At 39.7% G+C, this 13020-nt stretch overlaps 1 protein-coding gene across 1 annotated transcript; it reads left to right on the top strand.

Annotated features, from left to right (window-relative positions):
- Positions 1-12435: 12435 nt before the first annotated feature.
- Positions 12436-12804, top strand: LOC132225041 (huntingtin-interacting protein M-like). Its single transcript, XM_059680251.1, has one exon. The coding sequence runs from the start codon at positions 12436-12438 to the stop codon at positions 12802-12804; it is 369 nt and encodes a 122-aa protein (XP_059536234.1).
- The last annotated feature ends 216 nt before the right edge of the window (positions 12805-13020 follow it).

Below are 13020 nucleotides of genomic sequence, written 5' to 3'. Positions count from 1 at the left end.
GTTTATAAAATGTTGTGAAGGTTATAAAAATTTGTGAAAATTTTAAGTTTATTTAAAAAAATTATTTCATTTTTCTCTGCAAAAAGTAGTAATCCAAATTATGTGTATGGTCCTTATGTATATGGCCTTTATGTGATATGTATTCGCCTGTATATTATTAAAACTAAAATGTGGTACCAGGTCCAAGTTCCTTGTCTCGCAAAACCGAAGAATGGATTCATAGACAAAAAAGGTTAGCAGAGGCTAAGTTTATTGAGGGATCAACAGATTCCTTGCCACACAGGGCAATAGGAAGGGTCCCAAAGTGCTTTATCTGTGAGGCTTCTTTGTCTCAGGTTCCAAAGTCCCATGTGTCTTGAGTAAGTGCTAGAAAAAGTGAAGCTGGGGTTCTACTAGTAAAAGCAGGCCAGTGTCCAGACCTTCTGTTCCATGTTGCAGCCAGGTGTAGTTCAGCATCCAAGCTAATTGAAATCCATTAATCCATGTGTGTTGTATGGCCATGTGGATGCAGGGGAGCACATTTCCTGCCACAGGAGTGTGAGGAACCCATTGAGCATGAGAGAGAGAGAGAGAGAGAGAGAGAGAGAGAGAGAGAGAGAGAGAGAAAGTAGGATAAGAAAGCACCTTGTGACTGGTTATCTGCAAGATGCCTGTCTTAGCAACATCCATACATTTTAAAGCTTAGGTCTCCTGCACATGCCCTTCCTTCCCCCACACCCCAAGCTGGGTTGCCTTAGTAATTCAGTTTAGCTGGGCTCCCTGGCTCTACTTCCTCCCCTCATGGTCCCACCCCTGACTACCTAGCTTCCTTCTGACTCCACATTATATGTGGTGAGTTTTTAGCCTCCAGAAGACATTGCTAAGACATAATTTTTATTGGTCTAAAAAGATTAAATACTTATATTCATTAAGCAGAGTTCTATGGTCTAGACTAAATATTTAATATTAAAACTGGTTTAAGTTTAATAACTTTTAGAGTTATTACAAAAAAAATAAGTGTTTGTTTTACCTAGATTTACAGAGTTTATGGTATAAGCTTTTGGTTCAGTATATTTCACAACCTTCCCAAAGTTTAAATTTTAAGAGATATTTTATTTTTTAAATATCTATTGTTGAAAATATTACAAATATTTCCTTTTTTCCCCATTGACCCATTTTAGCCAACCCTCACCCCTCATCACAGGCCTTCACCACACTATTGTTAGTGTCCATGGTTATGCATATTTGCATACAAGTTCTTTAGTTGATCTGTTCCCCCCGCCCACCCACCAATGCCTTCCCTCTGAGATTTAACACTCTTTTTCATACTTCTATTTCTCTGGATCTATTTTGATCATCAGTTTATTTTGTTCATTAGACTCCACATATGAGTGAGATCATGTGATACTTGTTTTTCTCTGACTGGCTTATTTCGCTTAGCATAGTATTCTCCATGGCCTTCTAAGCTGTCTCCAAGGGTAAGAGATCTTTTTTACTGCTGCATACTATTCCATGGTGTAAATGTACCACAGCTTTTTTTTTTTTAACCCACTCATCTACTGATGGGCACTTGGACTGTCTCTAGATCTTAGCTATTGTAAATTGTACTACAATGAATATAGGGGTGCACACATTCTATCTCATTTGTGTTTTGGGTTTCTTAGGATATATTCCTAGAGGTAGGATTACTGGGTCAAATGGCAGTTCCATATTTAATTTTTTGAGGAAACTCCATATTGTTTTTCATAAGGGGTGCACCAATCTGCATTCCCACCAGCAGTGTACTAGGGTTTCCTTTTCTCGGTGTCCTCGCCAGCACTTGCCATTTGTTGATTTGTTGATTTCTTAATGATAGCCATTCTGACAGGTATGAGATGGTACATTATTGTAGTTTTAATTTGTATCTCTCTGATTTTTTAATTGGCTCGTTTGTCTTCCTTCTGTTACGTTGTATGAGTTCCTTATATAGTTTGGGTATTAACCCTTTATCAGATGCATCATTGTCAAATATGTTCTCCCATACAGTGGGCTCCATTTTCATTTTATTGATGGTTTCTTTTGCTGTGCATTTTATTTTATGTACTCTCATTATTTTATTTTCTCCTTAGGTTCCCTTGCCCTAGGAGATATAGCCACAAACATATTGCTATGAGAGCTGTCTGAGATTTTGCTGCCTATGCTTTCTTCTAAGATTTTTATGGTTTCATGACTTACATTTGTCTTTTATCCATTTTGAGTTTATTTTCGTGTATGGTGTAAGTTGGTGGTCTAGTTTAATTTTTTTTTGCATGTATCTGTCCAATTTTCCCAACTATTTATTGAAGAGACTCTCTTGACTCCATTCTATGCTCTTGCATCCTTTGTCAAATATCAATTGAGCATAATGCAGCCGTGGGCAAACTACAGCCCGCGGGCCGGATCCGGCCCGTTTGAAATGAATAAAACTAAAAAAAAAAAAAAAAAAAAAAAAGACCGTACCCTTTTATGTAATGCTGTTTACTTTGAATTTATATTAGTTCACACAAACACTCCATCCATGCTTTTGTTCCGGCCCTCCGGTCCAGTTTAAGAACCCATTGTGGCCCTCGAGTCAAAAAGTTCCCCTACCCCTGGATAATAGCTTTGGTTGATTTCTGGGGTCTCTCTTCTGTTCTATTGGTCTATATGCCTGTTCTTGTGCCAGTACCAGGCTGTTCTGAGCACAGTGGCTTTGTAGTGTAATTTGATATCTGGTATTGTGATCTCTCCAACTTTGTTCTTCTTTCTCAAGATTACTGCAGCTATGTAGGTGATTTTTGTTGTTGTTTTGTTTTGTTTTGCTTTCTTGGTTCCATATAAATTTTTTGAGGATTTTTTTTTATATTTGTGACATATGCTGTTGATATTGTAATAGGGATTGCATTGAATCTATAGATTGTCTTGGGTCATACGGACATTTTAATGATGTTAAATCTATCAATCATGAACATGGTATATTCTTCAACTTCTTTATATTTTCCTCTATCTTTTTTTTCAATGTCAGGTAGTTTTCAGACTATAGGTCTTTTAGCTCTTTGGTTAAGTTTATTCCTAAGTACCTTAATTTCTTTTTACAAGGGTAAATGAGATTATTTAGTTTTTCTTTCTGAGAATTTCATTACTGGTGTATAAAAACACCATCGATTTCTGGGTGTTAATTTTGTATCCTGCCTCATTGCTGAATTCATTTTTTTTTATTGCTTAAAGTATGACAAAGGGTATTACATATGTGTCCATTTTTCCCCCCCACCCTAGAAAGTCCCCTAGCCTCCCCTATCCCCCAGTGTTTTATGTCCATTGTTTATGCTTACATGCATGCATACAAGTCCTTTAGTTGATATCTTACCCCCCTACCTCCTGCCCCCAAACCCTCCCCGGCCTTCCCGCTGCAGTTTGACAATCTGTTTGAGGCAGCTCTGCCTCTGTATCTATTATTGTTCAAAAGTTTATAATGGTCTCTATTATCCATGAATGAGTGAGATCATGTGGTATTTTTCCTTCATTGACTGGCTTATTTCACTTAGCATAATGCTCTCCAGTTCCATCCATGACATTGCAAATGGTAAGAGTTCCTTCCTTTTTAGAGCAGCAAAGTATTCCATCATGTAGATGTACCACACTTTTCTAATCCAATCATCTACTGATGGGCACTTAGGCTGTTTCCAGATCTTAGCTATTGTGAATTGTGCTGCTATGAACATAGGGGTGCATATATCCTTTCTGATCGGTGTTTCTGGTTTCTTGGGATATATTCCTAGAAGTGGGATCACAGGGTCAAATGGGAGTTCCATTTTCAGTTTTTTAAGGAAACTCCATACTGTCTTCCATAGTGGCTGCACCAGTCTGCATTCCCACCAGCAGTGCACAAGTGTTCTTTTTCTCCACATCCTCTCCAGCACTTGACGTTTGTTGATTTGTTGATGATAGCCAGTCCGACAGGTGTGAGATGGTACCTCATTGCTGTTTTGATTGGCATCTCTCGGATGATTAGTGACTTTGAGCATGTTTTCATATGTCTCTTGGCTTTCTGAATGTCCTCTTTTGAAAGGTGTCTATTTAGGTCCTTTGCCCATTTTTTGATTGGATTGTTTATCTTCCTTTTGTTAAGTTGTATGAGTTCCCTATAAATTTTGGAGATTAGGCCCTTATCAGATATGACATTGGCAAATATATTTTCCCACACAGTGGGTTTTCTCATTGTTTTGTTGATGGATTCTATTACTGTGCAGAAGCTTTTTATTTTGATGTAGTCCCATTTGTTCATTTTTTCTTTAGTTTTAAGTGCCCCAGGAGCTGTATCAGTGAAGAAATTACTTCGGCATATGTCTGAGATTTTGTTGCCTTTGGATTCTTCTAGAATTTTTATGGTTTCCTGTCGTATATTTAAGTCCTTTATCCATTTTGAGTTTATTTTTGTGTATGGTGTAAGTTGGTGGTCTAGTTTCATTTTCCTGCATATATCTGTCCAATTTTCCCAACACCATTTATTGAAGAGACTATCTTGGCTCCATTGTATGTTCTTGCCTCCTTTGTCAAATATTAATTGAGCATATTGGTTCGGGCCGATTTCTGGGCTCTCTATTCTATTCCATTGATCTATATGCCTATTCTTGTGCCAGTACCAGGCAGTTTTGAGAACAGTGGCTTTGTAATACAACTTGATATCTGGAATTGAGATCCCACCTACTTTGTCCTTTCTCAGGATTGCTGCAGCTTTTCGGGGTCTTTTTTTATTCCAGATATATTTTTGGAGAGTTTGTTCCAGATCTCTGAAGTATGCCGTTGGTATTTTAATGGGAAGTGCGCTGAATTTATAGATTGCTTTGGGTAGTATGGACATTTTAATAATGTTGATTCTGCCAGTCCATGAAAACGGTATGTTCTTCCATCTTTTTATGTCTTCCTCTATATCTTTTTTCAACGTCCTGTAGTTTTCTGAGTAGAGGTCTTTTACCTCTTTAGTTAAGTTTATTCCTAGGTAGCTTATTTTTTTTTGGTGTGATGGTAAACTGGATTATTTTTATAATCTCTCTTTCTGAAAGTTCACTATTGGTGTATAGAAATGCCTCAGATTTCTTGGGGTTAATTTTGTATCCTGCTACATTGCCAAATTCATGTATTAAGTCAAGTAGCATTTTGATGGAGTCTCTAGGGTTTTGTATGTATAATATCATGTCGTCTGCAAATAAGGACAGTTTTACTTCCTCTTTTCCAATTTGGATGCCTTTTATTTCTTCTTCTTGCCGAATTGCAGTGGCTAACACTTCTAGTACTATGTTGAACAGGAGTGGTGAGAGGGGGCATCCCTGACTTGTTCCTGTTTTTAGAGGAAATGGTGTTGGATTTTGTCAACTGCTTTTTCTGCATCAATTGATATGACCATGTGGTTTTTTTCTTTCAACTTGATTATGTGATGTATCAGGTTTATTGATTTGTGGATATTGTACCATCCTTGCATCCCTGGGGTAAATCCTACTTGGTCATGGTGTATGATCTTTCTGATGTACTGCTGGATCCGATTTGCTAAGATTTTGTTGAGGATTTTGGCATCTATGTTCATGAGGGATATTGGCCTGTAATTCCCTTCATTGTGTTGTCTTTACCTGGTTTTGGTATTAGGGTGATGCTAGCTTCATAGAATGAGCTTGGAAGTGTTGCTTCCTCTTGAATTTTTGTAGTAGTCTGAGGAGGATAGGTTTTAGTTCTTCCTTGAGTGTTTGGTAAGACTCCCCTTTGAAGCCGTCTGGTCCTGGGCTTTTGTTTGATGGAAGCTTTTTGATGACTGCTTCAATTTTTTCCATAGTTATTGGCCTGTTGAGATTTTTAGATTCTTCCTGATTGAGTTTTGGAATGTTGTATTTTTCTATGAATTTGTCCATCTCCTCCATGTTGTCTAGTTTGTTGGAGTAGAGCTGTCCATAGTATTTTTTAGCAATCATTTGTATTTCTGTGGGGTCCGTTGTTATTTCGCCTCTATCATTTTTGATTTTGTTTATTTGGGTCCTCTCTCTTTGCTTCTTGGTGAGCCTAGCTAGAGGTTTGTCAATCTTGTTTATGCTTTCAAAGAACCTGCTCTTGGTTTCATTGATTTTCTGTATTGCTTTTTTGGTCTCTATGTCATTTATTTCTGCTCTAATCTTTATTATCTCCTTACTTCTGCTCACTCTGGGTTTTCTTGTTGCTCTCCTTCTAATTCTTTGAGTTGTAGAGTTAGATGATTTACTACCATTTTTTATTGTTTTTTGAGATAGGCCTGTAGAGCTATAAACATCCCTCTCAGGACTGCTTTCATTGTGTCCCATAGGTTTTGGATTGTTGTGTTTTCATTGTCATTATTTTCCAGGATGTTTCTAATTTCTTCTTTGATCTCATTGGTAACCCATTCAATATTTAATAGCATGCTATTCAGCTTCCAGGTGTTTGAGTATTTTGGGTTATTTTTATTGTAGTTTATTTCTAGTATTATGCCATCGTGGTCTGCGAAGATGCTTTTTATGATTTCAATCTTCTTGAATTTGGGGATACTTTGCTTGTGACCCAATATGTGGTCTATTTTTGAAGATGTCCCATGAGCACCTGAGAAGAATATATATTCTCTGGCTTTGGGGTGAAGTGTTCTGAAGATGTCAATTAAGTCCATCTGATCTAGTGAGTCATTTAGGATTGCTGTATCTTTGCTGATTGTTTGTCTATAGGACTTATCCAGTGCTGTCAATGGTGCATTAAAGTCCCCTACTATGATTGTATTGTTGTCGATCTCTCCTTTGATATCTTCCAGGAGTTTTTTTTTTTATGAATTTGGGTGCTCCTGCATTGGGTGCATATATGTTTACCAGGGTTATATCTTCTTGTTGTATTGATCCCCTTAGTATTATGAAGTGGCCTTCCTTATCTCTTGTTATGGCCTTCACTTTGAGGTCTATTTTGTCCGATATAAGTATTGCTACCCCAGCTTTCTTTTCCTTTTCATTTGCCTGAAAGATATTTTTCCATCCTTTCACTTTCAGTCCGTGTGAGTCCCTTCTAATGAGGTGGGTTTCTTGTAGACAGCAGATGTATGGGTCATGTTTTTTTATCCATTCAGCCACTCGATGTCTTTTGGTTGGAGCATTTAGTCCATTTACGTTTAAAGTTATTATTGAAAGGTACTTGTTTGTAGCCATTTCTTTTTTTGTGTGGCTGTTTTCTTTCTGAGCTTTTTATTTCTTCTTTTTACACCAGTCCCTTTAGCATTCCTTGCATTGCTGGCTTGGTGGTGATAAACTCCCTTAGCCTTTTTTTTTTTTTGTCTGTGAAGCTTCTTATTTCCCCTTCAAGTTTGAATGATAGCCTTGCTGGATAGAGTATTCTTGGATTCAGTCCTTTGCTTTGCATCACTTTGTAAATTTCTGTCCATTCTTTTCTGGCCTGATGTGTTTCTGTTGAGACATCATTTGACAATCTAATGGGCGATCTCTTGTATGTAACTTTCCGTCTCTCTCTTGCAGCCTGTAAGATTCTCTCTTTGTCCTGAACATTTGCCATGGTAATTATGATGTGTCTTGGTGTGGGTCTTTTCGGGTTCACCTTGTTTGGGACTCTCTGGGCTTGTGTGACTTTTTTCTTCCCCACCTCAGGGAAGTTTTCTGATATTATTTCTTCTAATAGGTTTTCTAATCCTTGTTCATCTTTCTGTTGTTCTGGTACCCCTATTATTCATATGTTGTTTCATTTCATGTTGTCCCAAAGCTCCCTTAGGCTCTCCTCCTGTCTTTTAATTTTTTTCTCCAATTGCAGTACATTTTGGGTGTGTTTTGCTTCCTTGTCTTCTAATTCACTAATTCGGTCCTCCGCTTCTCCTAGTCTACTGTTGATACTTTCAATGGAGTTTTTCATTGCAGCTATATCACTCTTCATTTCTTCTTGGGTCTTACTTAAGTTGTTGATTTTTTCATCTGTTTCTTCTAGCTTCTTCCATATGTTATCGATTTTTTCATCTGTTTCTTCTTGCTTCTTGCAGAGGTTGTTGATTTTTTCCTCTATCCTGTTTATGCACTCTAGGACCCTTATTCTGAATTCTTTATGTGTCATGTTGCATGCCTCTGTATTACTTAGCTGCTTTTCTGGAGAGTCCTCCTTCTCTTTCCTTTGGGGGTTTCTTTGTCTACCCATGTTTGATCTCACTGACATATCTAGACGTTGAGTCGTTCAGTGGTTGCTCCCTGGGTGGCAGTGACTCCTTGGTCTGTGGTTGCTCTTCGGGCGGTTGCGGTAGCAGCTGCTCTTCAGTTGGCAACAGCTCCTCTGGTGGGTGCTGTTCACAGCTGCGGTGGCTCTTCTGGCTGGTGGGGTGAGGTTTCATGTACAGCTGCTGTTCCTCAGCAGAGGGTGTGGTGCTCAGGAGGTTACTGTTGCTTGGATCTGCTGCATTGATTTAAAGGCACAAAATACAACACAACAAGGCACCACATACCAGGCACTATACACAAAGATATTCACGATATTAATAACCCCAAATAAAGGAGACCACCCGAATAAAGAGAATTAGGGGATAAGGAAGAAGGAAGAGAATAAGATAAAAGAGAAAAAAGAAAAGAAGCATAGGGACCAAAAAAAGGAGTGCAAAAATGAAATTAGGAAAAAGGAGGGGGGGAAATAAAAGCGAGAAAAGAAAAGAAAAGAAAAAAAAGAGCGAAAAGAGAGAATGAAGTGGAGGAGGGGAAGAGACTTTTTATATGAGGAGAAGACTCCTATAGAACCGCCACTAATCCCAACAAATTCCAGCAACAGCTCCCTGGAGATGAATGCAAACTAGAAACAACCAATAATATAAAGATGAAAATAGAATGGAGAACACTAATCCCAAAATAAAATAAAGAGAAAATAAAGTGGCACTTTAAAAAATGGTAAAATGGTAGCAGTAATAATACTGGTTAAAAATAAGAAGGTAGTAATTAAAAGGGTAAAATCAGGTGATGGAAAAAGAAGAAAAAAAAAGAAGAAAAAAAAAGAAGAAAAAAAAAAGAAAAAAAATGGGTTCTTAGTTAAAAGATGAAAAAAGAAAAAAAAAAAATTGCAGTAGTGAAGGTCCTTCGGTTCTTCTATTCTTCAGTGTGGCTCACCTTAGACCTGCCAGGTATTCAGGAGAGTGTTGAGTTTCCCTGCAATTCACTGTTCCTCTGTGTTGTAAACCACAGTCCTTATTTTAAAGCAGGTCGTATTTGTTTCCCAGACTGCCTTATTTTGTGTTTAGCAAAGAGTCAGTTTGTGGGTCAGCCTCTGGGTGGCAGTGTTCTGGGGTTGGCCTCTGAGGCTATAGGGCCTCTCTGTCCAGTGGAAGTTCACTGCCCAGAGCTGGCTGCGTAATAGTTACGGGCGCTATGTTGTTGCTGGGATTGAAAATCCCTCTATAGGCCAGACCCTGTTAATTCCCAGGGACTGATCAGGTTATTTTAATCCTTGATCTCCTACAGGGTGGAATCTGGGTGTGGCTGTGCTCCTTGCCTGGGGGCTGGGGGAAGGAGTCTCACTCTCCGGAGAGAATGGCTGCCCCAGTCCTGGGCTCAGGGATGTCTCAGCACTCAATTCGCTGCCACCTCTCCCGGCTCCCCCTCTCTCCCCAGTCTCTCCCCAGATTCCACTCCTCTGCACACTCTCCCTCTCTTCAGCACAGGTGAGTGTCTGTATCCGAAATGTCCCATGAACAGGATTCAGTGAAAACAAACAAACAAATGCCGGCCACGGAAACAGGGAAGGCTTGGTTTCTGTAAGCTTCTTCTCTTACCAGGACTGCATGGTCTGGTCAGCTCTTCAGGCTGCCCCCTTTAGGCTCAGTCCTCTGTGATCACAGAACCCAGCTCTCAACTCCCCAGGCGGCGCCAGGAATCCCGCGGTTCTCCTTTCCCCCAGTCAGGGGCTGTGCCTGTCCCAAGGGACGCGGCTGTCTGCCACGCGGTCTCCCTCCAACTCTCTTGGCTCAGAGGTCTGGCAAACTTTCCTGCCCAAATCCCTGTTTTTTTTTGTTTGTTTGTTTGTTTGTTTTGTTTTTTTTTTACCTTTCCAGGGGAGTTCTGCTCTTCCCGGCTGCAAATGGTCTCACCAGCTGAGCAATTTCGCCAATTCGGTGTGGGTGTTACTAGTTTCAGCTGCTCACTCCATTTGCTCCGGGACACGACCTGGGACGCGTCTGCCTATATCGCCGCCATCTTCTGTCTCTCTAATAAAGATTAATTTAAAAAAGGAAGTGAGGAGCACAGCTGAAAAGGCCTTTATTGTCTTAGAGCAGCGGTTCTCAACCTATGGGTCGCAAACCCTTTGGGGGTCGAACGACCCTTTCACAGGGGTCACCTTAGACCATCGGAAAACACATATAAAATTACATATTGTTTTTGTGATTAATCACTATGCTTTAATTATGTTCAATTTGTAACAATGAAAATACATCCTGCATATCAGATATTTACATTGTGATTCATAACAGTAGCAAAATTACAGTTGTGAAGTAGCAACGAAAATAATTTTATGGTTGGGGGTCATCACAACATGAGGAACTGTATTAAAGGGTCGCTGCATTAGGAAGGTTGAGAACCACTGTCTTAGAGAATACCTAATCATCAAAAACAGACTATTGATAAACATATGAATATCAGATGTTGTTGGTGAAGATTTAGAGGGAAAATATTGGAATCTGGAGGAGAGGAAATTCTTGTTATCTAGGGGCAGAAATCACAGGTGAATTGTAACAATGCACATGTAGCTGAGCAGGTTCCCAAGGAAAGTGTTGAAGGCATGACATTGCTTTTTCTTGCTATTTTAAAGAAAATACATAAATCGAGGGAAGAACTGGTAAGCAAAAAAGAACCAGTACATGAAGATACAAGAAATTCTCAGCCTATCCAGATTGTGAAAGACATTAAAATGAGAGGATTCACTGTCAGGAAAGTGTCCCATGGAGATAAAATCAAGGATGTAGCTAGTCATCCATGTGCTAGTACAGCTGAGGAATCAAAAGGTCAGAGTATTCAGAGGGCTCTTTGAAGCAATATAGGATATGAATCATGGATGTTCCCAGCTATCTTAGCAGAAGCAACAAATAGAGATGAGATTTTCCAAGAGGGATGTGGGAAGGAGCTTCTTGTCTAAGGACATGAATCCCCACGACATACATGGGAGACTACAGGATTTTTGCATATGTTAAATCAACAGAAACAATGTCATTTTTAACTGAAAGAATAGACCGAGGATGAAATGATAGAAGGTTGTGGTACTTCCAGGTGTTGACAAGCAGAAAATGGGCTGATAAACTACTCAACTGCAAACATGTGCTCAATTCAAAAGGAAAGATGATTCTGAGTGCAGAACATAGAGGGCAGAGCTGTGGAGCCAGGTGAATTCATGGGATCAGAAGGAAGAGCCTCACCTCAACAATGATCATTTCCAGGCCTTGAAGCTATGCAGGTTTGTGTGCTTCAATATTGAAGTTGCTTGGGTCAGAGACTCCTTTCTTCCTTCTACATTCTCTCTTTTGGAATAGACATATTTATGACTGTGATCAGCTATAAATAAATGAACCAAAAACAAAGCAGAAACACAATATTAGTAGAGAGGAAAATGAAAATGATAAAAAAAAAAAACAAAACAAAAATAAACATCTCTTGGTGCTTTGGCTTCACCTAGGACAGCCAAGAAAAAGCACATCTGGGCTTCAAATGATTCTTAAAAATGAGGCTCAACAACATCTACCTGATTCTGACAGATGAATCTACTGAGCAACTCATTGTGACTTCCAAAATGATTAAAATATATTTTTCAAAAGGTGTAAAAAACCAAAACATTCATACAGATATAAAATGAACATGTGTTAAAAGATTCTATTTTCTCAATGAGGGAATGGCAAGGTGTTATAACTGGTTGAAAAGAGAAAACAAATTTAGATATGGGAATATTAATCAAGAACATTTCAATGAATGTATAAATGGATGTAAAACTGGTTTCCTGACATCATCACAGGGGGGCAATTTAATATCTGCTAAACAAGACAGTTTACATGTTTATCAGTAGCCTACAACCAATCAAAGGTTGTAAAGGACCTTAAAGACAATGTAAGGTTAGAATCAGATGGCATGGAATTGTGTCCTTAAGATGGGAAAAGTTTTCTATTGAAACACATTTATTTTTACAATGTTAAAGTCAAGCAGAAAATGACAGTTCCCTCAAAAGTCAGGGGCCAGTCGCTAGAGTTACAGGTCCCTGTAGGGGACATTTCTAGGCTGAGGTCTGATGAGGTCACAATGGACACCTATGACGACCCAAAGTCCAGGATGTCATAAAGGGCTCCCTGACCAATGAGGGGCTAGAGTGCAGAGATCTAAGACGCAGAGCTGAGCGGTGGTGTCTTCAAAGACCTAGTCCAGCTATACGTACAGTTAAGAAGGGCTGATCGGACTGAAATCAACAACCATGTCACAAAATCAAAGCCCTGCGAACTCCACCAAGACTCCAGGCCACGATTTAACCGCCGAGTTGCAGTCTCCTTTGACCTACGTGGATCGCCTTCTTCAAAACAATCAACAGAATCAAGATCAAAGTTCCGGCGCAAATGACTTGGTTATGGTCATGCTCGACTCCCTGACGGACTACATCGTGGAGATGGTGGGCATGGAGGTCAACAACCAACGTGCGCCAAGTGCTCCAAGTGCGCCAAGTGTGCCGAGTGCGCCTACTGCCGAGCCAGAGGCGGAGAGGGCAGCCAACAGCCATGAAGTGCCGCGCTACCGTGATGCAGCGTTCACTCTGTTCGACCCAAAGCGTGCATCTAGAAGAGGCTGAAAGCCTGCGTCCCCGAGCCTGGCAAGAGTCATTGGAGCAGCCCAAGCTAAATGTCGCCTAGCTCAGGAAGCCAGGTTCTGTTGTCAACTAATGTCATTAAAGGACTGAACAGCACCGCAATACTTCTGATTCCGCTGTTTCTGTCATTTGGTGGGAGAAGTAGCTGCGAGACATCCAGGAGATATCTCATGGAGAATTGGAAGGTAGAAGGTGTGG

Source organism: Myotis daubentonii, chromosome X (assembly GCF_963259705.1).
Source record: "Myotis daubentonii chromosome X, mMyoDau2.1, whole genome shotgun sequence".
Taxonomy (NCBI): Eukaryota; Metazoa; Chordata; class Mammalia; order Chiroptera; family Vespertilionidae; genus Myotis; species Myotis daubentonii.
Note: the sequence above shows the minus strand (reverse complement) of the source record. Positions and strands in the feature narration are given on the sequence as shown.